The sequence below is a fragment of the Lissotriton helveticus genome, chromosome 3_1 (assembly GCF_964261635.1).
Source record: "Lissotriton helveticus chromosome 3_1, aLisHel1.1, whole genome shotgun sequence".
NCBI classification, from domain to species: domain Eukaryota; kingdom Metazoa; phylum Chordata; class Amphibia; order Caudata; family Salamandridae; genus Lissotriton; species Lissotriton helveticus.
In genome coordinates, this window is record NC_136061.1 from 1,752,055,013 (window position 1) to 1,752,079,024 (window position 24,012).

The following is a 24,012-nucleotide window of genomic DNA, read 5'->3' on the forward strand; positions in this document are numbered from 1 at the left end:
GGCCCTATCGAACAGGTTCCCCGTTGACAGGGGGGTAAGGCAGGGCTGTGTGCTTGCACCGACCCTGTTCTGCCTCTACGTCAACGGGGTGATCTCCCACCTGAATGGGGTTGATAACTCTGACGCTCCTAAGCTGGCAGGCAGCAGGGTGCCGGCGATTATGTTCGCTGACGACACCCTGCTGCTTTCAAAGTCTCCGATGGGGATCCAGCGTGTTCTTAATGGTTTTGTGGATTTTTGCAGGGAACATGGTCTAGCAATTAACACTCTAAAGACCAAATTTATGGTCTTCAATCCCCCACCAAAATTCCGCTCTAGCCCCCACATTGGGCCAAGTAGACTCGAAAGGGTGCGAACCTTCGAGTACCTTGGAGTCACGTTAAACAAGAAAATGTCCTGGTGCCCACACCAAGAGAAAGCACTACTCAAATTGGTACAGTACTCGGGTGGGATTATGAAGCTCGTGGGGAAAAATAGGTCATCCATCCAACCCGTTGGTCCACCTCTCCAGATCTACAGGGCACAGGCAAGGGGGGCTGCCATGTACGGTAGTGAGCTCTGGGGCCATGCAGTTTCTCCAGACCTGGTGAAAGAGAACAAGTTCATCGGGCGGGTGGTAGCACTTCCCCCCAGCACGGCTCTTGTCCCATTAAGGTTAGATTTGGGGATGAGACCTCTATGAAGATCTGGCACTGCGTCCCTTGGTTTATTGGCGTAGGTTGTGGGCGGTTCCAGAACTGATTAGTTATAGGCAGGGGCTCCAGGAGGTGCTTGCTATGGCTAATGCAGGGAAAATCAAACTGCTTAAATTCATTAAAACTGAGTTGGAGGGTCTAGGCCTACTGACCCTCTGGTCTGACCCCTTATCCACCTGTCCATTAATTCCCAACAAGCATTTGCAATGCAATAGGTCTCGTATTAGGAAAGTTTGAGCTATTGGTATTGTAAATGACAATTTTTTTATTTAGGTTTTGTTTTTGAAAATAGCGAAATTAATAGCTTTGTCATTTACCATGCCAATAGTTATAACTTTCGCAAATGTGACACCTATAGCATTTGTAATGCAATATGTGTTGTATTTACGTGACTTACATGTAATAACAATGGTTTTTAAATTTTTTAAATAATTAATATTTAAATAAAAGTCTGATGCCTGATGTTTGTGGATGTCTGACACTTGTGGATGCCTGACGCTTGTGGATGCCTGACGCTTGTGGATGCCTGACGCTTGTGGATGCCTGACGCTTGTGGATGCCTGATGCCTGACGCTTGTGGATGCCTGAAGCCTGACGCTTGTGGATGTCTGAAGCCTGATGCTTGCGGATGTCTGACGCCTGCGGATGTCTGACGCCTGCGGATGTCTGACGCCTGCGGATGTCCGACGCCTGCGGATGCCCGACGCTTGCGGATGCCTGACGCTTGCGGATGCCTGACGCTTGCGGATGCCTGACGTTTGTGGATGTCTGATGCCTGATGTTTGTGGATGTCTGTTGCTTGTGGATGTTTGATGCTTGATGCTTGTGGATGCCTGACGCTTGTGGATGCCTGACGCTTGTGCATGCCTGACGCTTGTGCATGCCTGACGCTTGTGCATGCCTGACGCTTGTGGATGCCTGACGCTTGCGGATGCCTGACGCTTGCGGATGTCTCATGTTTGCGGATGCCTGACGCTTGTGGATGTCTGTTGCTTGTGGATGTTTGACGCTTTTGGATGTCTGACACTTGTGGATGTCTGACGCTTGTGCATGCCCGACGCTTGTGGATGCCCGACGCTTGTGGATGCCCGACGCTTGTGGATGTCCGACGCTTGTGGATGTCCGACGCTTGTGGATGTCCGACGCTTGCGGATGCCCGACGCTTGCGGATGCCCGACGCTTGCGGATGCCCGACGCTTGCGGATGCCCGACGCTTGCGGATGCCCGACGCTTGCGGATGTCTGACGCTTGCGGATGTCTGACGCTTGCGGATGTCTGACGCTTGCGGATGTTTGACGCTTGCGGATGTCTGACGCTTGCGGATGTCTGACGCTTGTGGATGCCTGACGCTTGCGGATGTCTGACGCTTGCGGATGCCTGATGCCTGACGTTTGTGGATGTCTGATGCCTGACGTTTGTGGATGTCTGTTGCTTGTGGATGTTTGATGCATGTGGATGTTTGATGCTTGATGCTTGTGGATGCCTGACGCTTGTGGATGCCTGACGCTTGTGCATGCCTGACGCTTGTGCATGCCTGACGCTTGTGCATGCCTGACGCTTGTGCATGCCTGACGCTTGTGCATGCCTGACGCTTGTGCATGCCTGACGCTTGTGCATGCCTGACGCTTGTGCATGCCTGACGCTTGTGCATGCCTGACGCTTGTGCATGCCTGACGCTTGTGCATGCCTGACGCTTGTGCATGCCTGACGCTTGTGCATGCCTGACGCTTGTGGATGCCTGACGCTTGTGGATGTCCGACGCTTGCGGATGTCCGACGCTTGCGGATGTCCGACGCTTGCGGATGTCCGACGCTTGCGGATGCCCGATGCTTGCGGATGCCTGACGCTTGCGGATGTCTGACGCTTGCGGATGTCTGACGCTTGCGGATGTTTGATGCTTGCGGATGTCTGACGCTTGCGGATGCCTGACGCTTGCGGATGCCTGACGCTTGCGGATGTCTGACGCTTGCGGATGTCTGACGCCTGCGGATGTCTGATGCTTGCGGATGTCTGCTGCTTGCGGATGGGCAGGACACTTGTTGAAAGAAATACAGTGAAAAGCATGCAATAGAAACACGCCAGTATAATATGAGCTCTTCCTCCACCAATCAGCATAGTTGACAATCCGTTGACTTTCCGATGAGGGGGGGGAGAGGAGGGGGGTTAGTCATGAGTATAAGAGAGATCCCTTTAAGCTGAAAGCAAATGGACAGTTTTAAGAGGGAGATAAAAGGTTCGAAAAGAGGGTGACCCATTAATGTCTGTGCCTGTGGATGCATTTTGTCAGGATGGTGAATATGTGATGAAAGAAGATGGCAAAGGCACAAAAAAAACGAGCCCAACAGGGGCAGAAAAAACACGGCCGCGAAATGAAATCCCTCTGAAGTCAAGCTGCTGAATGATAGGGAATCTGAAAGGCCTCTAGGAACCTGTAAAACAAGCTCTTGGCATTGCTGTGGGGAGGGGGAGGAGAAATGCGAGTCACGGCCACCAGGCCGTGAAGTGTGAAGCAGTGGGAGGGAAAGAAGATCCCTTTGAAGCTGCTGGGCAGAAATGCGAGCTCACGGCCTTGAAGTGTGAAGCAGTGGGCGGGGAGGCAGGAGCAAATGGTATGGGGAGCCTTTGAAGAGCAAGCCAGAAACACCAGGGGGGCGGAGAAGCAGATTGCCTAGGAGGCAGGCAGAAGGCTCGGGCATGTGCACATGCACTCGTGGAAAACCTCTTTTTGGTAGACCTTAGTTTAAGTCTTGGTTTCACTGCTATAGACTCGTCCTATTCCATTCCTGCAGAATGGGAATAGGCCGAGACCTAAAAAGAGGCTGGCAAAGGTTTACTACGACAGCAACATAGCGGCACTCTGTCGTCGACCAACCCTTGGGACACTCACGGAGTCATTTTTTACGTATCAAGGACATCTACAGCTTTGAACCAGCCTTGGACAAATTATACCCTGCCTTACTTAGGAAACTCTACTTGCAATGGAGGCACAGGACTCTCCCACTTCGAGCCCTTACTAGCAAGTGAAGCGAACCCGCCGTTAGCTTATGCCCGGCTTGCAGAGTGGCCAATGAATCTGAGCTGCACATAATTTTTTTCTGCCCGGCTTATAGCACGACTGGTAAGAAATGGATTGTTCCTGTATGCAGGAATTTGGGGTCTGTGGAGTGTCTGGCCGCATTCAGATTGCTTAAAACTGACCTGATGGACCACATTGTTTTTGCCGTGGCTAAATACCTAGGTTCAATGTGGTCTCGGAGAAGACAATGCCTCAAGGCCGGTCTCTGAACTTTACCGTAGTACCAATGAAATACTCTTATGGACTCCGCTGGATGTTGCAATGTTATAACGTTTTAATAATTTTTAATGAAATGTTTCTTCAATATCTTTTAGGTGATAAATTACCGAAATAAAGATTTATGAAATGAATCGCAAACTCCAAAGTTGATGCATGTGCCAGCAAATGTCTTGTAATTCAGTGAAGCAAACATAACAGTTTAAGGAGTCCACACTGATGCCAGTGTCGGCTTCATTAATAAATGACCTCAGAGGGCACCTTAGACAATCTACCAACCCACTAGTGTGTGCTTGACTGGTCTGCATCAGCCTGCCACCTTTAGATAGGTTTCTTACACCCTGAGGTGGGAGCCTTTTGCTATTGTGGGTCAGAAAAAAGCGTGCTCTGGGTGGAGGTGCGACCCCCAAGCAGGAACAGCATTGAAAGACTGATAGCCTCAAAGGCTTCCCGTTTGTTATGCTGACCAGGGCCTCTCCAGCTAGTGGAGAGGCGCAACCCCCTAACCAAGCCCCAATTTTGGCAGGCATGTCAGAAGGAAAATTAGTAAACAAGCTGTGTCCCCTCTCCGCCTGGACCACTCCAAAGGTGCCCTGAGCTGAAGTGACTCCCACCTTTGAAAATCCTCCATATTGTTTGGAAGATTCTAACCAATAAGGGTAGGGATATGCCCCCTCCCTAGAAGGAGAGCACATACAAAGGGTGTAGGTGCCCTAAAGGTAAGTAGTTCATTGGCTACCTCCTTCTGGCCCCTGTAATGCTCCTAAAATTAGTATTTAGGGGCACCCCTGAACCTTAATCCTCAGATTACCAAAAACCTGCAAAGAGGACAACAAAAGAGCCGTGCAACAGCAAGGACTGAAGCTTTCCCCCAGCTCTACTGGCCTGTCTACAGCCTTTAAAGACCCTGCTACAGGAGAGGAACTCAACAAGCAGGCCAGCGACCTCTAGAATTGTGGGTTTGACTGCCTTCTAAAAAGACTCCTGATCTCCAATGGACAGCAGACCTGTCCAGAAGAAAATCAAGTTTGAAGACCACCAAAGCTCTGCCAGTGGAACTGCAAAGTAAACCAGCTCTGCACCCCATGCCCAGAGTACGAGGCCCACCGATCCAGAAAAGTTTGTGGTTTGACCCCTGCCAAACTCCACATAGTCGACACCTGCAGCCTCTGCAAGACAACCCACCCCCCCCCCACCCTGGTAAGCACACTTCAAATGCCAAAGCACACACCTGCACCCGGAGCCTCTGGGCCTTGGATAATTCTACTGACAGTGTTCCGAGGCTCCAGCACATCCCACCTTACCTGCACAGCTGCAAGTTTCTATGGACCGCCTCCTGGCCTGAGCCTGCAGCATTTTTCCCAGTTTGAGATTGCCCATCAGTTTGCATCGGGCACCCGGCGATGGCTTATCCAAAATTGGAATCTACAAGTTCCTACTTAAGTGCACTACATGTGCGCAAGGCCTGTAAATTAAATGCTACTAGTGGGCCTGCAGCACAGATTTTACCACCCACTTAAATAGCCCCCTGAACAGGTCTCAGGCCTGCCATTGCAAAGCCTGTCTGCAGTTTTGAATAGATGTTGACCTGACAAGTTAACCCTCTTGCCAGGCCTGAACCAGAGGCATAACAAGTCTCCGCAGTGCAGGTGGCAGCAAAGCTCAAGGGGGCCCCCTTAGCAAAAGTGGTAGGTCCCATCCATGCCATTTTCCGGGGACCCCTGTCAAGTTGTTACAATACCGGCCTGGACATTCCTTTTTAAATACCGATAAGTTACTCCTAAGGTAGGCCCGACAGCAACTAGGGCAGGTTTCATTGTATTAAAAAGAGTTGATTTACTTAAGTTTGACATGTCCAGGTAGTGAATAAATTGTTCACCACTGCAAGGCCCATCTCTCTCATAGGTGCACATTGGAATTACAATTTGTGTAATTTCCAATTGTGGAAAAATATACATCAAGTTGTGTATGGGCTCACAAGTTTAGTTTTTTTTTTTAAAGAGCACAACTTATGGTAAGGTTTGATTTTAAGTCACGAATCTGAAAATGCCACCTATAAAGTTTTGCATTTGACCCAGAGTGGGACAGGTATGCCCAGATGTGGGTCCCATGCTCCCCCATGCCACTGAAGTCAAGGTAGTCTGGCTGATGCCCTGAAACTGGTCCCAGGAAGCTCGTTTCCAGTCCAGGGAGGACCTGGCCTGGCAGTCCGGTTTAAACTGTTCCTTGGGGAACAGGGTCAAGACGGAATTTGTATATGCCTGGGACCAAACTGGGGAGCAAAAAACTATGGATTTAAGTTATGATCTCTATACGGAGGTGAATGTTTGACATTGTGAAGCTTGGTCCATAGTTTCACTTTTAGATGGTTGTCATTTTCTTACTTTACCCATTCTGTGGCGGCAGATGACTTTCTGCATTTGCTCCAGCCACATAGAAGGGGGCTTAGGCGTGCCTGATGGGCAAACATCCTGGGCAAGATAGTAGGTAGGAACAAACAACTGAAAAAGCGGTGCCTGTCTCCAGATAAACAGCTGCCTACCCCTATAGTGAATCTGGAGCCATGGTAGGAGACGGCCTCAGAAGTCCACCTCAATTCAAAGGCACAACTGGGTACCAAATACTCTGTGCACTTCTGGACCAGAGGACATTCGGCCAGGATGAAGGACTGTCACACTGCCAAAAACGCTGTTACTGCTGGATTCCTGCTTCCCTGTGCCTGTCCAGTTTCCCTCCTTAACTGGGAGTGAGGAACAGTGCATCGCTCCATCTTTAGAATAAAAGTGACTCCAAGGGCTTGATGGCTGTTGAGGGACTCCTGCTCTGCCAGTTAGTGCCAACCAATCCAGGGCCCTTGGAGGAGTGTACTAAGTGCTGTGACCTACAAAATCTATTCACTGACAACTCCGTCACTGCTTGCCTGAACAGCAGACGGCATCACTGACAGTGCACCACATGTCAATTCTGCGTTCTCCCAACTTTGTGCAGCTCAGCGCCAATGTTCTGCCACTCAACCTACAGCCCAGAGGTTCAATGCATCAGCCCAGTGTCCATCGCATCTTTGACTTCGCACAGCTTTGAATAGATAACACCAGCGGGATTAATAGCAATGGACAGCGTGCTTCCCTCCACGCCTCGCCCTTAATGTCGGTGCATTAAAGATACTTTTCAGCAGGCCAAGGCTGGCCCCTGGATCTGAACAGCACTCCATTGTGGGCGCCTGAACTTTTGGCTGTCCCAGTCCACCACAAGCAGATAAAAACCTAGTGCCACCTGGGGTTAAGTACTGCAAAAGTTTTAATTTTCAGTTTGACTTCCATTTATTTGAATGGTCCTTTTGGGCAGTCCTAAAATTAGTCTTTTTAAAACATGTTGGAACTCAATTTTTACGGTGTTTGAAGGATTTTAAATACTTTAAACATTGCCGCCTATATTACGCCTGTCTGCTCTGCGCAAAGCTACCCAAGGGTGAGTACAGGTTGATTTACGGAGAGCAACTTCGGCAGGGTGCATACCTGTCATTCAGAGACCCAAAACAAGTCCCCAAATGTGCATCTCTGGTACACTGGGATTTGAATAATCCGCTTTAAGCCTTTGATGTGCAAAAGCTACAGAATTAGATAATTAACTCCTAAGAGCAGAGGTATTTTTAGCAATCAGTTTTGCATGCAATTATGGTAGGAAAACCACATTAAACTCCATAAACAAGCTTGACACGGACCAGGTACAACACATTAACAGCTTCTCAGAATAGGATCAGAATTCTCTGGAGTTCACCAATACACATTCTGTACATGCTGCCAGAAACTACAGGGTATAAGAATCAGTACTCTAGTTGGCAGAGGTGTGCACCCTGTCCAGGTAGTGACTTATCAGCACATGACGCTGGCATGGAGCAATGAGTAAACCCAGGAGGCAGTGTGTAAAGAAATTGTTCATACATTGACAGTAAGAGTGAAAACTCCACAACTCAGTATAAAAATATTATTTTACCCCTCAAAATAAGAATCCAATTAAAGCATCAAGCTAGGATTACTTTAGGATTGTACAATGCCAAGAGCCCTTGCGCCTTCAGTAGGCTCTTTGGTTATGATCGAGCAAGGATAGCAATCCACAGCATGGATTGGGAGCAGACTTCCCCGGTCAGCAGAACAATGCTTTCAAAGTTATTTTGAAATGCAATGTCAAGTGTGGGAGACTGATCTACTTGCTGTTATTGGCTGCCCACTAGGGTGGGGAATAGGGACCTTGTATGTCAGAGTGCAGAGTATGTACCTCACGGATTGCAGCGGTGCAGTCACAGGCTCGGACCTGCTTTTCTGGATTCTCCCCATGGTGGACACTATGTGCCGAATGAAGTCATGGTAGACACCCATCTTTTAATGATGCATGCAGTGTGCCAGACTACCTTCAGGCTGAGACTTTAGCAAAGCTCGAAAACATGTCTGAACTAGAGCAGGCAGACACTGGTTCTTGATGGGCACACCTTGCTGATGTGTGGTTGCTCAAACTGGTTATCAACACGGCGGGCCCAGCAACCGGTTAAGAGCAAATTAGCTTCTCCTTCAAAGATTAAATCGCACAGACTACCGATGCTAGGCTCTACCATTGCCTTTAAAAGGGAAAAGCCAAAAAGCCCGTAGTTACTTATATTGCACGAAACCTGTCATCTGCACTACCCAGATCCGAGGCAGGAGGCAAACCAGTGTCCTCAGTGTTGGACTGCAAAGCCTTTCTGGTACAAGTCTCATTCCAGCCCAGCTCTGCCAGCCTATCTATAGGGGTGCTTTGTGAGGCTAGGCCACTACCCATTCAGGTGTACAGGTCCTCTACCCCAATATTGCCCAGTACAGCTAATCAGTATGCAGAGTGTCCTGCACTTTGGGCTGTTCAAAGCTGGCAACCCAGAAATTATATTGGGACAGGCTGTAAGACACAAGAGCTCCCAAGAGCAGAGAAATGGCCACTTTCTTGAAGTGGCGTTTCTAGATAACCAATACCAGATCCAAGATGATTTGTCATGATCTAATAATACCAGATCCAAGATGATTTGTCATGATCTAATGATATAAACAAAGCAGCTACTCTGCAATAACGAGTTACACTTCCAGGGCAACTAAATTTCCCCATATAAACCTACGAGTAGACTCGTAGTGAAAAACGTGGGTGGTTGTCACTACCAGGAAATATAAAACGTAATGTTAAATTTCTACACAGTATCCTGGCCTGAGGGCTACCAAGTAGCGACTAATATGAAATAAGAGTTTAAGGCTTGGCAAGTAGTTGGAAATACCAAGTTGAGGTGGCAGTAAAATGAGTCCAGAGACCCTGCAGCGGCAGGACGGAGTCCAGTTTGAAAGACTGTATGGGTGGCACAAGCATGGATAATGGATGGATAAACCAATTGCCATCACATTTCAGATAATTTCAGCAGTGGTAGAGTGCTGTCCTAAAGCCAACCCAAAAAGTTAGTCTGGGGAACCATGCCAAGTCTAACAGGGTTCAATATGAATTTACTTCCATGGGATCCCAAAACACTAAAGAGTAATTTATACCGAGAATGTTGTTCCAATTTACACTGGCACTAAGCAGGCAATGGGTGATACACCAGTTGGCCTGAGCTTTTTTTCCTGCATCTACTACTAACCATTCATTGCAGCACCTCCCAATTAGTACCCCCACTAACATGCAAGAGAGTAAAAGGCTTGTCAATTGCCACTCCCAAATTGGACAGTTAAAAGTTCGAAAAAGCTGCACTTATTAGGGGAGTGGGAAAGTACAGGGGTAAAGTCGGGGACCACTGTTATCAGAAAGCCAGCCACAATGGAGTCACCTTCGTAAAGTCACTTGCCTTCCCGCATACCATGCAAGGTATAAACCTTGTGCCCACAGAACACTACAGAAGTTTGTAAATGGGTCAATTGGTGCATTTTATTAAGTGCAGACAAGTGTAGTACATAAATGAGGTCCAAGTAAAGCGCCTATCTACACATTTTAAATGTACAAAACATTAGACAAGATGGGGCTAACCAATACAAATTAGATCAACCAACATTCCATTGTTGAAAACAAAAACGTCTGCTGTATTCTTTTCCAGAACACCAGGCGCAGACACGCAGGACCACATCAAGCAAAATACAAATTGGCATTCAGCACTAGCAATCCAAAACATGTTAGCATGTCAAGTAGACCTGAAAAGGAGAAAAAAAATACATTAGGTGGCATAAAATCAAGACTAGCACAAAGTCTTATCTATCTAACAGGCTGGTCTCAGTCCCATATCCGCAAGCCTCATCCAGTGAGTCAGCAAGTTGAAACGGTGTCATCATGGACCAGACGCGAATTACGTACCCCCACCTCAGATTAAGATAGTTTGAGCCCCACCAACAGGCCTCTGGGACGTGATTAATTTACCACCCTTCCCTAAAAGGCTGAATCCTCAAGATTTGAGATTAAGCATAGGCTGGCCTAACATTACAAAGAGCTGCTTAGGTTATAATCGGTAATGCCAGTATACAAGGCTCCCCGTGAATGTAGTTAGTCCCAAAAACTCAAACAAGATCCTAGCCGCTGTTAGGGGCGAGCAAGTTGAAGCCAGCAGTTCACCCAGGGTGCAGCTGGACTCCGATAAAGAGAGTCTGCATTAATAACTTGTCAATGCTGCTACTTACATGGAGTGCAGCAGTCGACGGCGTGGTCCACTGTTCCCAGATCAAGGCTTCACCACCAACAGTCCTACAATTACAAACAAAACTTGAAGGAACCATGACAGGCACAAAGAATGCCTTCCCCATTAACAGCATCAAGTCAGAAGGTACAAAATCGTCAGTTATCGCATCTGTCGGCTTTTCCTATATCCTTAGGATTCATCACGTTGATGCAGGAGCTATTAAAGACAGCGTCATAAGCAAGAGGGCCTACTTACCACACTGCAAGCGAGACTCGTGTGACCCAGGGAAGCCATGTTTATCACCCACGTTACTTCCTGTAGGAAGGCAGAGACCGGGCATTAGATTTTATCCGAACAGAACAAGTTATGGTAGTTAAACTATGAAAAGTCAGAAATAGAAAACTCGTCAGTTATCGCATCTGACGGCTTTTCCAGGTCATCATTCTGCAGAGGAAATTGAAACCAGAAGACTAAGAAAAGCCAACTCACCAGAAGCTTAAATTGAGCCCTGTAAAGGAAAAAGGAAAATGAGTTAGCGAGTGACATTTTAGAACTATACAAGCTACGATTTAGATATTTACGATGGACTCAGAAAAACCTTCTAATCACTGGCAATCAGCCGGTAATTCCAGCTATTTCAGTTTGGTTTTCATCATGGAAACATCTCCAAAAGCCACTAACTGTGTGGCTAAAGGTAAAGTAAACATGGTTTAATGTTGATGGCACAATTAAAGTTGGTTTGCATCATGGAAACATCTCCCAAAGCCACTAACTGTGTGGGGTTTAATGTTGGTGGCAAAATTAAAGTGGCACACAAAACGACAACATTTAGGGACCACAAAACCCATGACTATTTAATAACCACTTTAAGGCGAGAACCTAATCTAAAGAAACAGTCTTCATTTTTTTAATGCAAGCAAAATTCCATATCTTCAATATACTTTAAACATACAATGTTCTACAGAAGTTGTTCTTAAACAGTTGTCTACAAAGCCTACCTCTGGGGAGACCATGACTGTATAATAGTGTATCAAAAGCAGCAAAAAACAATACTGCAGGGATTTCAAATCATTTAGGGACCACAAAACCCATGACTATTTAATAACCACTTTAAGGCGAGAACCTAATCTAAAGAAACAGTCTTCATTTTTTTAATGCAAGCAAAATTCCATATCTTCAATATACTTTAAACATACAATGTTCTACAAAAGTTGTTCTTAAACAGTTGTCTACAAAGCCTACCTCTGGGGAGACCATGACTGTATAATAGTGTATCAAAAGCAGCAAAAAACAATACTGCAGGGATTTCAAATCGGAGACTAAAAAGGGGCATAACAGCCAGTGATACTTAATCGCTGGCTGCTCTTAGCGTTAAATCGTTTAATGCTGGATATCGCAGATTATTGCCATGCTAGCGCTGTATTAACGCTTAGCGCAATGGCGATAATTATCCTAGCAATAGTGCTGTTTTCCAGCAATGTTCCATGGAAAACAATGATATCTTTGATGATAGGACCTGATCGTAGACACAATCCACCTCCCACGTGGTACGCCTTAGTCATGAATTTAACATCTGTTAAATTCCTGCGTTAAGGCACTTAACACATTTCAAATACCGCAACGCTTCCTTGAAAATATCGTGAAGCTGCCTTCCCGATATTTTCTGTTTGGTTTCACAGCCACGCCTCTTTGAATCTCATTAGCAAAGCAAAGTTATGCGTGCTGGAAACTGGGACTGAGTCAGCAAAACACACGCTAGCGTGTCCTTGGTTAAGTGATGAAGTTATCGCTGCTTTACCCCGGAAAACGGACGTTACAGTGGTGACAAGTTAATCGCCTAGCCTTGATAAAATGCCCAAGGTCGTATCTTGAGATTGGTTTTCTGAAGGGGGAGCAGTGCAAGTGAATCAGAATAGTATAGGCGTGGCCTTAACTGGATTTAGAAAAGCTACATCCAATTAAATTTGTTTTAATTGGTCTGTGAATAAATCGTTTCATAAGATGTATTTTTGATTATCGCTTGTTTCCCAATTTTGGGTAACATTTTGAAGTTCAAACCATTGAAAGCGCGTATCACTGGGTTCCAAATCACTGGAGATACAATAATGGTTCAGTCGGGCAGTTACAGAATTGATTTAAAGGGTCTGCATAAGTGGATATACTTCACCGCTTTACACGTTCATGCTTAAAATTAAGTGGCCTACAACAATACTACCTAACTGCACGTTAACACTTACCAGGTGATGCAACGCGGCTTTCAGAATCGCTGCGTCGCCAGCGGGGCTAAAAACAAAAAATGTTCCGTCAAAATGTGCAGTCAGTACATAACACCACAATTCACCGTGCTAGACAGTGTTCAGAAAAACAGTCTCACCACAAACAATCTGCCGGTAATTCCAGCTGTGTTAAGTGGTATCATCATTAACACCATTATCTTAAAATGAGATTAGTAATCTAAACAGCATGCTTTACCTGGACTAGCAGGGCCAAGCTCACAGCCTACATGTGTTCACCTGAAGAAAAAAAAACAACAAAAAAAAACACTAGTTGAAACCTGGGGCAAATTGACGTTGAGTCCCCCCACGGTTCACGGTCACCATAGCTAAATTGATAGGTCACTAGAAACCTACTAAAGCACGACAATGTAGGCTACATAAACCTCGCCTACACACCAAGATTGAATTGTTGGTCTTCAGAGTTTCATAATCAACAGAATATTCTGTGTGGTGCATGAACTCGTCATCATAAGACACCAAACCCCATGACAAGATAACATGCAATATACAGGGCCAGCAACATCACCAACTATTAACATCACTGTACAGACCTGAATGGGGGTATGCTGGCTTGTTTTACACGCAGAGCACATTTCGTTAGTACCAAGGCATCAACTCACCTTCATTTGTCAGCCAGGAGGCATTGTGGGGGTCTGGCTCACCACGTGGTGTCCAATACCTATGGGAGAAATATGGATAACGAATTTATCAAAATCGGATGGAAAGTCTCATGTTAACCACCCAAATGCAATTAATTATCCACACAACTGACTAGTAGGAATCGTAGAAGAGGTACATATGTTCCACACAAGGGAAACAGTAGGCGGCAATAGGAAGGTTTAAGCAATACTTCTCGTTATTAATTCACTGCAGTTGTAGGACAGTTGAGTGACTGCTTCAAATACAGATCTGAACTGCCAAAGACCATCCACCTTACTCTTGCATGACGTTGGAGGTCCTTCAGCTACCGCAAAGCTAAATTCCTCGGTTATCATGCAGATCCGCCCCAACGGTGCTACTTCACAAAACAGCAGGCACCAAATTCCAATTTAAAGCAATGGGCATTGCCAGTGGAATGGACAGGGGAGCCAGAGTTTACAGCGGCAGGGTCGGGTAAATTATGCGGCACATTTTGCACCTCAGTACCCGTTAAAAATCCCAAATGTAGCGACAAACAAAGGACTCTTTTACAAATAGCCTCCACAGCGTGGTAACATGGCGCTTCCCTTTGCAGATTTCAAGTCTATAATTATGTTAAAAACTCTACCACCGCATAGAACCAGTCCACGGCAATAGGACCGCACACTCAACGTGAAAAGTTATGCCGATGATACATTTCCTATGCAATACACAACTCAAGCCTTACCCAATCCATCTGGATAGAAGGCCCCCAGCTCCTTTTGGCATGGTGTTCAGACATCTTCCTAGAAGAAGAAAAAAAGTACATCATAAAACTAGCCCTAGCCACCTTAAACGTGATCTGACCCCCACACCACAAGTGTTGTACTTCCCTGAAATGTTGCTCCTCAGTAACCATCACACTGAGCAGCGACCGTCAAGAAAAGGCGACTCTCTAGGCTTAATTCTATCCACATAAACCACAGCAAGTCTACATGGCTTGGATAAAAGCCACAACATTAAACCCCTTAACGTAGCTTAGAGGTGCATTATTCAATAAGATTTCATGACCATGGGGCTGTAGGAAGGCAGAGGGGAGTGCTTCAGTACACAAAGGATGGAAAGCATTGTTTTACTCTGCACCTGGACGAGCCAGGAACTTAACGGCAGAACACGTTAGTCAAAGTGCTATTCGGAGTGGAGGCACAAAGGCAATAGTGCATTAAGGACTGGGGGGGGGGGGGAATAACTGGAAGCAGCCAGTTGGGTTAGCTACAGAAAGCACAGCTAAAGAATGCCTACTGGTCTGCATCTTAAAGGAACGCTTTAGCGATACACCGACACCTAGTGTACATCGGAGGCTCCTAAAATCCCGTATTATACCCACATTAGTGTGGGCGGAGCAGCTGAAAGCTTATTTAAATAGAATACTAATCTGGTTATTCAATTATCAGACAATTGAAATTCAAAAATCAATATTTTACAAAACCAGTTGGCATCAACAAGATTCAAAGTAAACGTGGGAGTGTGGTGCCATTCCACCATACTTTGCGTTTACAAGTTCCAGATTACAGTTTGATCTACGCACAAGTGACTCGCCTAATACCAATGTAATCCCTCCCCAATCATGGGGCTTGTTTAAGGCCTGAAAATCCAACAAAGCCGCCCTGATAAAGAACTTACCTATTACTTTGGGTCCCGTTCATCTCCAGGCCACGCTGCATATGCTTCTTTCGAAATGTAAAGTCTACAAATAAAAGTCAAAAGTACCGTCAATGAAGTACCAGATGCAGTCATTCATATTAATACTAGACTGACCTAACAAGCAACCCAATTGGGAAGAGGCCAGTGCTAGAACATATACGGCATGCAACATGGGTCATATGTCCAACCCTGGTGCATCCTCAGTTAACATACACAGCTATTAGAAAGTTTGTGTTTCCCTGCAATGTTGCCAGTCCACTATACAACAAATGGAAACTAGCGACCGTCAAAAGAAACATTTGCTTTTGGCACCTGTTTGACCACACCAGCCACTTAATGCTAGCATGGCTTCGATCAGGGCCTTGATGAAAAAACATGCTAACGTGATAACTTGTATAAAATGAGTAATCATGACATTTAAAATTAGTTGGAGACCATGGTCTGGCTTGCAACTCCCTATTCGGACCAACCAATACTGTATGCTGCATTGCATGTACATTTAACGGTGTTTTAAGAGTAAAAACGCGACTAAACATCCTAGTTATAATAACTCGGCTGCGTGGAATCAGGAAATCACAAACTGAATTTAGCTTGTGAAGTCGAATAGGCTAAAAGAGCGTAAACTAGCCCGTAGCGTCAGAAACCCACTCGGTAAAAAAAACACGCAGCAGCTGCGTTCTCTTTATAAAGAGCACAATGGAACAATTGCTAACAAACAATATTTTTCACACATCGTTTATTAGCAATTACTTAGCCCACTTGACACGGAGGATGCGTAAATGTCAGAATTATTAGTGAATCGGACCCTTAAAACATCAGTATTTGACACCACATTTAATCAAGTACGCCCATGAACAGCGCAGACTGAGTACAAAGTCCTCAGGCGAGAGCACGTAAAAGATACGAGTTAACTGTGACCAACACATTCCAGAAGACGCCATTGTCGCCAAGCCACGTGGCCCTCGAACCAAGCGCAAACCACTCCACCAACAAGCACCACGTCACAACAAATGTAACTCGAAAACGTAGCTGTAAATTAAATCACTTATGATAATAGACTAAAATGTTAAATATTTAGAAATATTTAATACTAATTGTAAAAACTGCAACGCCTTCCCAGTGAGAGCAACGATAACTTCAGTACACGTTCCGTACTTTAAACACAATTAAAATGTTTTTCTACTCACGCAATCGAACGCACAATCTATCAAGCAAAACTAAAGGCGCGTTACCTTCAGAGAGAGCCAGAGAGCACTCTTCTGCTCCAAGATTGCAGACGGAAAGAAATTAGAAAGGCTGCTAGGGTCTTATAAAGGCGTAGCCTCCCACAAACCCGCCTCAACATTCACCCATTGGTCCGTTGAGCTGCGGATGCTGCCAATGAAAAAGATTTTTCTCCTTGGCCTAGAAGTCTTTCTTTTCACTGTTCGGTTTCCCTGTTTTGGCCAATCCTATCACAATACTGGTTGTTCAAAGTGTAATGAATAATACGATAAATCTATTTTGCAGTCAAATACGCAAAGTTTTTTGTGTATATCGGTGTCCATTAGTGGTAGTGGAATAGTATGACCGCAGTAAGAACGTAGAAGCGCCAGACATGTTTAAATGGCGTAAAGTCTCGTGTACTCAAATGTAAACCAACCAGTTCAATTAATAATAGCAAGCATTTTTTAAAGTACATTTTTAAATAGACATGTTCAAACACGTCAAAGTCAAATAAAACGGCAGATTGAGGAGTATTTATTTAACATCTACATTATATTTAATACAAATATTTTGATTTGTTTATATTAACATGTCTATACATAAATGTCATTGCCTAGGCAACATTTGCCCGTGCTCTTCTTTAGCCACTGTAACTGTTGTAATGCAAGCTTCTAAGACGGCCACTGAATATTTCAAGGATTGAGACTGTTCTCTACAGTCCGAGTTTCTCTTCTCTTTCTATACTTATTCCAAGCTGCTAGGACAACAGCCCCCAGGATGCTTTGCCGCCGCGCATGCCCACTGGGCTTTGACGTGTGTTTACCTGCGGTGGTGCACGGACCCTATAGCCATGTTCAGGTCCCTGTCCCTGGGCAGTTGGCTGGGGGGAGATGGAAGACCTGCCTACAGCAGAGCCCAAGAGGAGGACGAAGAGGAGGAGGACGAGGAGGATGATGATGAGGAGGCTAGAGAGGAGGAGGAGCCTCCCCAGGGTCAGGCCAGGGGCTTGGGAAGTAAGTGCCCCTTCATATCCATATAACTGTGTTTTGAATGGAGGGAGCTGAAGCTAAATCCAGGTTTGGAGTCAATAATATAGATATGCAGATTATTTGGTCTATTTTTTATGCTAAGTAGGAGGAGGCAACTTTCTAGAGGCAAAACAGAAAATATTTTTGCCTACAAAAAGCCTCTTCCAATATGATTCCCAGATGTGAGGGGGCCATAAAGTCAACAAGACCATTGACACTGAGCAAGATGCAGGCACTTTTCCAAGTTGTAGCACTCCAACCCAATTGGTATGTCTTGAGGTGACTTGGAGGGTTGCTTCTTTAGAATATCATTAGTTATCCCTCATGCGTTTAGCACAGTGGTACTTTATTACACAAGTAATACAACACATTCATTTTTACAATACATTTTTGTACTTTAAAATGCAAAACGGCTTTTGTATGTGTATATATGTGTGTGTGTGCATATATGTATACACAGATATTCCTGCTGCTCTATGGGTTCTTTTATAATGATATATTTTGAAATGCCGCAGATTGTATGAAAAAGAAGCGATCTTGGAATATGCACATAACTCAGGTGTGGCATGGCAGTTCATTAATTCCTAGTATCTTTAATGAATATAATTTTAAATGAGTTGTATTTTCTTGTAACGCACTGGTATTGCAAACCATTCTTCCCTGATTGGAGCCTTGCAGTCAGAACACATTTTCAACATACTTAAACATGTTGTGTGTTTCTGACATTCATTGTACACTATATTTTTCTCAACTACAGGATAATACTTGCAGTCCAATCTAATCTAGTTTTGCATTTCTTAGATGACAGACCATTTGCCTTTTAGCGGGTAGTATCTTCAACCGTAACATATGGTGGGGGTGATGCCCGCAGGCTCATACAGTGATTGTCAGGGCATAAATCCCACTGATGTGGGTCCCGTGCTCACTACGCCACTGGAGTCAAGATATCCTGGCTGATAGCCAGAAACCGCTCCAGGATGCTTGATTCCGGTCCAGGGAAGACATGACTTGGCAGTTCGGGCTGGACTGTTCACATGAGGCACAGGGTCAAGACTGATTTGCATATGGCCATGTCTGAACTGGGGTGGTGTGGTGAGCAAAATACCAATGGATTAAACCCAGATCTGTGACTGGGGGTGAATGTTTTGCCAATGTGCAACATTCCGTCCATCACCTTGTGTGTTTTGCTGTTCGCCCTATGTGGGAAGGGTGTGCCCAGACGTGGGTCCTGTGCTCACTACGCCACTGGAGTCAAGCTATCCTGGCTGATGACGGCTGATAGCCAGAAACTGGTCCTAGGATGCTTGATTCCGGTCCAGGGAAGACATGGCTTGGTAGTTCGGGCTGGACTGTTCCCATGAGGCACAGGGTCAAGACTGATTTGCATATGGCCATGTCTGAACTGGGGAGGCGTGGTGAGCAAAATAACGATGGATTAAACCCAGATCTGTGACTGGGGGGTAAATGTTTTGCCAATTTGCAACTTTACGTCCATAACCTTGTGTGTTTTGCCATAAATCCCAACCCCCCTTCCCTCTGTCCCCAGCCTGCCCCGTGCAACCCTCAGGTTCAATTACTGGCTCAAGATGGCGACTGATAAATAGAAGCATGATGGGTGGGTGAAGATGGACCACTACATCCCTGGGGGTCGGCACTTTACGCTTTTTTAGTATTTACAAACCTGCATTTTAATAGTACGTTTACGAGTGCTGAGACTCTACAGTCAGGGCAGAGAACTCCACACATAAAAAGATAGGCCTGTCCTATCTTTTTATGTGCAGAGTTCTTTGCACCAACTGCAGAGTCTCTGCATTTGTAAACCTACTATTAAAATGCAGTTTTGTGAATAGTGAAAAAACGTAAACTTATACAAACATGTAAGCTTACCTTTGTGATTCAGGCCTAAGTTTCTTGCTTTCTTTGAGATGGGTCTTCGAGGCAAGTGCTACATCACATCCTTGGGTTCCATCAAGTGCAAGAGTTTAACACTTTTGTTATGATTTCTGTGATCATTCCACATTATCAGACAAGACAGAATTGTGTTTAGTCGTGGCTGCCATGACGATTAATCTCCTCACCATGGAAAACAATGACCATGATTTTTCCCACTGCAACGTGAATGTCAACTTCCGCAACAACTTTTTTAATTTTAACAATTAGTTCCTGCCAGTTCATGGCACTGCTCATTCCACAAAAGGAAGCAGGAGTCACCTGTGTTGACGGATTGGTTTGTTTAGGTCATGCAACATCTGCATAGGTCTTGTCATCCATGCCTGCTCTGATTTGCTCACTTGTTGAAGTTTGGCTTGGGATACTTTATGCTTCATAGAATTTTTCACATATATCTTTCACTGCCCCAGGGTTATTTCCAATGTAGTTTGCACAAGACACTGATGCATTGTGAGTGCATTGTTTCGAGGTATGCTCTCCATAGGGTATGCATAATTTGTTTCTGAAAGTAGAAGTGTGCCTAAGAGCTAACGGTTGTAGCACATGACAGGACACATTCTTTCATTAGATGCTTCTGAGGCAACAGTGTAACTGTAGCATCTTATGACTTCCCTTCATGGTTTGCGTATTGGGTTGGGATGAACAATGAGAACTTCTTGTTCTTATCTGCTGGCAAAACAGTTGCTAACGTTCTTCACTGGAACTCCCAAAACCAACAGGTCACGAGATTTGTCCCATGAAGTCCAAGGATTACAAAATGCTGGGCTTCCACTAGTCCTTGAGAACGTATGTTATTCGAGTTGCTGCTCTGTTAGCACCTTAGTTATGCTCTTGTAACCCTGAGTTATTGTGAGCAAGATTTTTAGCGTGGTTCTGTCAGGGCTTGATGGTAGAACTGGAAGTACACTGTTGCTCCAGTAGTTCCACAAAATCCTCATGCGGCGACTGGTTCTGCAAGATGATAGGTGGGATCCGTGCTTGCTTTTTGGGAACACCTCTTGAATATGTTCCAGACAGCTTTGAGTGAGGGTCCTTTACCTTACGACCAAAGAACGTCTGTCATTGTCGTAATCCCTGCAGAGGGCAAGTCGCTGAGGGACTGTGGGTTGTAGGACCAAAGAACGGCTGTCATTGTCGTAATCCCTGCAGAGGGAAAGTCGCTGAGGGACTGTGGGTTGTAAAGGCCCATTTTGTTGCTTAATTTTGAAGCTAAGGTACTAGCCAAGACCCTAGCGCTTCGCTTGCGAACAGTAATCACGTCGGTAGTTCATCTGCACCAATCCTGATTTATGCCACATAGAGGGATGAGTCTAAACCTCAGATGTCTATATGGGATCTTTCATGTGGCTGGGGCCTCCATTCATGAGCAAGGCGGCACTTCTGTCACTGGACGCAATAATGGCATTTGAAAGCGTGGAATGTAACTATTTGTTTGCTGTGCTGTCACGTCTGGGATTTGGGCCTAAATTTATCTGTTGGTTCAGGCTCCTGTATGCGGGCCCTCTTGCGCGGGCCTGTGCCAATAATTTGGTGTCTCGGGTCTTTGCTTTTCAGAAGTGTACGAGGCAGGGCTGTCCTTTGTCCCCAATGCTCTTTGTGTTGGCACTGAAGCCTCTTGTGGCTTGGGTTAGTCAGGATCCCCTTATATGGGGAATTCCGGTGCACAGGGAGTTGTACGAAAGAATCTCGATTTATGCGGCTGGTGTCTGTTGTATGTCACAAAACCACTGTTTTCAATCAGTAGGATTCATAAATTTTTCACACATTTGGGGATTACTCTCTGCAAAGAAACCCTCAGCACACATCATAGGTGTATCAACAAGTTGTTAAGTGCACTATATAAGCACAAATTATACACAAGTTATTTAAATTCTTATTTTCTTTCTTTATTCTTGTGGTCTTGCTTCAGACAGCCAACATGTGTTTCGTTGCTTACAAAGGGAAATCATCCCGCAACTTTCTCAAGGCTATGTCCTTTTTAGGTCTTGCACGTAGCGTTGCAGTGCACAGCACTACTCGTGTAACGCGAGACCTATTGTAAGGAGGTTCTGAAAGCTGCTCACAGGCTTGTGCGTGTGAGCAGGCTTTCGTCGCCCGTCATTGGCTTTAGCGTGTTAAAAAAAAAAAAAGTACGCGATTGGGCAAAGGCAACGCCCATTCCCGTCGGTGGCCAGCAAGCACAGCAGCTCGCGTTCGCCTCGCTGCTGCGCTCCCTTCCCCGCTCCTCTGTGGTGCGCACGCACCACTGGTTTAAAGTGTCTCCTGAGCTAATCCTGTTGGTATCACAGTGTTCCTGAAATCCCCAAGTAAGATGTGCTTTGTTCCTCAGGCAGAAAACCTCCCTCCAGTGTGTATGGAAGTGATAACATCCAGATGTGTAAGCAGTGAGCATCTAGACGTCAGCCACATGTGCAAAAATACCGCCAGGTTCATCACAGGCTCTACTGTACGGGTTCAGCTTAGACTGACAACATTCCCCTGTGTGGAAACTGAAAGTAACGACACAAGCCAGCGGTGGAAGATGGCCAACTCTTCGAGTACTGAACATACGAGGGCAGACGCAATGCCAACATTATTTAAACATGTTATTTCTGAAAGGGAAATGGACACACAGTTTCATTAAAAACGTGTCTTTTGGGTATTTTTAATGCATGTTTCCAAGTTGGAGATGCTAATTCCTCTAAAAAAAACAAAAACCGTTGCTCTGTCAGAAACCCCTTTTTAAACGTTTTATTCGAGTCCAGAGCAGCACCACTGCACGCTTCAGTGTATGGTTCTAAAGGAGAATATTGTTTCTAGAAGCATTTTGTATTCGTTCTTGCATCACCAGAATAATAAATGTTAATAGCTCACGTGGCATGACGTCCGAACAAGCGCAGGAGCATATATTTGTATTGCTGTACATCACACCAGTAAGTCATATGAAAATGTGCATTATTTTACAAGACAATTAAGAACACACTTGGGTTCTAGGTGGAGCACCGGAAACCTCATATTTATTACTTGTTAGAAACGTAGTGTCCATGAAGCTATGCCCTACCCGCTGTATACAAAATACTGTGTCCCATTGTGTCTAGCAGTAGCGCACACTTTGCTGTATGCCATACAGTATCAGCAGGCAAAAACTCCTCGCTGTTGTGTCCACCGGAATGTATCTTTAAAAGCACGTACACTGCGGTCCCTCAGTTTTAAAGCTTGCCGTACCAGTGCCGTTTGCTGTTTATGTTGCATTGGCTGTCCAAATGTTACTTCTTATTTATAGGTAGCAGTGATTAAATAGGTCTAAGGAACACTTGCAGTACTATTTTAGATAAGTTTTTAAAAGAAGACTTTTGATACTGTATGACATGGAATGTCTCTGTGTGTATAAGAGTTAACGCCCAGATACTGGTAGGATAGAGCTACATTCGAAAATATGCCCAATCACTTTTAAAAGAAATACACTAAATTCATGTGTCTCTGGTCTCTGCCTGTTGCCACTGCTATGTGTATATTACCAACAACCAACACCACAGATATTACTAAGGTGCACAGAACCCTCTAACGTGTGCGTGCATGGTGCATCGACGCCATGCCTGAAGGCCAATTCCCCAGCTTCCCGCAAAGCTATGCAAGTCATTGCACCATTATTTTTGCTTAAAGGAGATTGCGTGCTACTGTGTTGTCTTATATGCTATGTTTGTTATGGTACTGTTGGAAACAGAACTACTATGCTTTTCATGTACTATGTAATGCGACTCTGTGATGCAGTGTTTTAGGCCTTGGTACACGCGGCCCATATTACAAAGTTTTCATTTCTGCTTCATATACCTGTACAACGATATGAGTATCCCATTATGATCCGCTTCCACTTTCTTTTGCATTGTTTTCTCGCTCTCTCTTTGATAACGTTTCAGCAGAACATGCGCATGGCACACTTATTTATTTAACCCAGCATACATGCTTTCTCATCTTGTAGCGCCTATATGTAAAATACACATCTTTATATAGGAAACACATCTCTGATGTTTAAACAAGGATATTTACCATTTTTGCTCATTGCTGCATCCCACTTTCACATGCGCGCCACTTCAACTGGAATTTATAAAAAAGTATCCACATCGTTGCAGCGATTTCTGTGTCTGTCCACATAATCTAATACTACCTGCACCACGGCATACCGGGCTACAGTGCTAACATATAGGCTTTACAATAGGCCTTTACATGCTGTAACCTGCATACATATGCTGCAACGTGCATCGTCCAATACATGAATGTAGCCCCTAATAAAATCTTGCCACCCCATGCACTCCAGTTGCTGCGCTGGAAGGCCACCTGCGTACTCTCCTTTTTCTACTGCCTACATGTTGAATACAAGCATCTCTGCTCCTTTACTTTCTATTTTGTTGCTCTTATACATATATTGCCTTGCTTCATGTCTTTTATAAAACTTCCCCTTCATGCTTCTTAAATCTTACACAATATTTCCACAACTCATGATTCCTCCTTTACCCCCTTCCTCCCTCGCCTGCTACTATTCGTTTCTCCCATTCACCCTCTGCTCCAACTGTGCTACCACTTTCCATATATATGC

At 45.1% G+C, this 24,012-nt stretch overlaps 1 protein-coding gene, 1 long non-coding RNA gene and 8 other non-coding genes across 10 annotated transcripts in view; 1 reads left to right on the forward strand and 9 right to left on the reverse strand.

The window, feature by feature from the left end:
• Nucleotides 1-9,900: 9,900 nt before the first annotated feature.
• On the reverse strand, nucleotides 9,901-16,538 carry LOC144823751 (uncharacterized). Its single transcript, XR_013608834.1, has 10 exons — nucleotides 16,488-16,538; nucleotides 15,235-15,298; nucleotides 14,300-14,357; nucleotides 13,554-13,612; nucleotides 13,130-13,170; nucleotides 12,895-12,940; nucleotides 11,147-11,165; nucleotides 10,913-10,972; nucleotides 10,659-10,722; nucleotides 9,901-10,178 (listed from the first exon to the last, which is right to left on the reverse strand). It is a non-coding gene; the product is annotated as an uncharacterized LOC144823751 (long non-coding RNA).
• LOC144825891 (small nucleolar RNA SNORD99) lies at nucleotides 10,250-10,324 on the reverse strand. The gene has a single exon (XR_013609650.1). It is a non-coding gene; the product is annotated as a small nucleolar RNA SNORD99 (small nucleolar RNA).
• On the reverse strand, nucleotides 10,793-10,864 carry LOC144825825 (small nucleolar RNA SNORD49). The gene has a single exon (XR_013609600.1). It is a non-coding gene; the product is annotated as a small nucleolar RNA SNORD49 (small nucleolar RNA).
• LOC144825827 (small nucleolar RNA SNORD49) lies at nucleotides 11,044-11,104 on the reverse strand. Its single transcript, XR_013609601.1, has one exon. It is a non-coding gene; the product is annotated as a small nucleolar RNA SNORD49 (small nucleolar RNA).
• On the reverse strand, nucleotides 11,244-11,315 carry LOC144825881 (small nucleolar RNA SNORD65). The gene has a single exon (XR_013609646.1). It is a non-coding gene; the product is annotated as a small nucleolar RNA SNORD65 (small nucleolar RNA).
• On the reverse strand, nucleotides 13,012-13,081 carry LOC144825880 (small nucleolar RNA SNORD65). The gene has a single exon (XR_013609645.1). It is a non-coding gene; the product is annotated as a small nucleolar RNA SNORD65 (small nucleolar RNA).
• LOC144825852 (small nucleolar RNA SNORA44) lies at nucleotides 13,805-13,932 on the reverse strand. Its single transcript, XR_013609623.1, has one exon. It is a non-coding gene; the product is annotated as a small nucleolar RNA SNORA44 (small nucleolar RNA).
• On the reverse strand, nucleotides 14,433-14,567 carry LOC144825817 (small nucleolar RNA SNORA16B/SNORA16A family). Its single transcript, XR_013609593.1, has one exon. It is a non-coding gene; the product is annotated as a small nucleolar RNA SNORA16B/SNORA16A family (small nucleolar RNA).
• LOC144825816 (small nucleolar RNA SNORA16B/SNORA16A family) lies at nucleotides 15,483-15,620 on the reverse strand. The gene has a single exon (XR_013609592.1). It is a non-coding gene; the product is annotated as a small nucleolar RNA SNORA16B/SNORA16A family (small nucleolar RNA).
• A 713-nt stretch (nucleotides 16,539-17,251) lies between the features above and the next one.
• LOC144823752 (synapse-associated protein 1-like) overlaps nucleotides 17,252-24,012 on the forward strand; it is a 54,140-nt gene continuing 47,379 nt past the window's right edge. Inside the window, exon 1 of the mRNA XM_078682556.1 lies at nucleotides 17,252-17,474. Within this exon, the coding sequence (XP_078538682.1) occupies nucleotides 17,312-17,474 (163 nt within the window). The 5' untranslated portion in view covers nucleotides 17,252-17,311. The remainder of the gene's footprint in view (nucleotides 17,475-24,012) is intronic.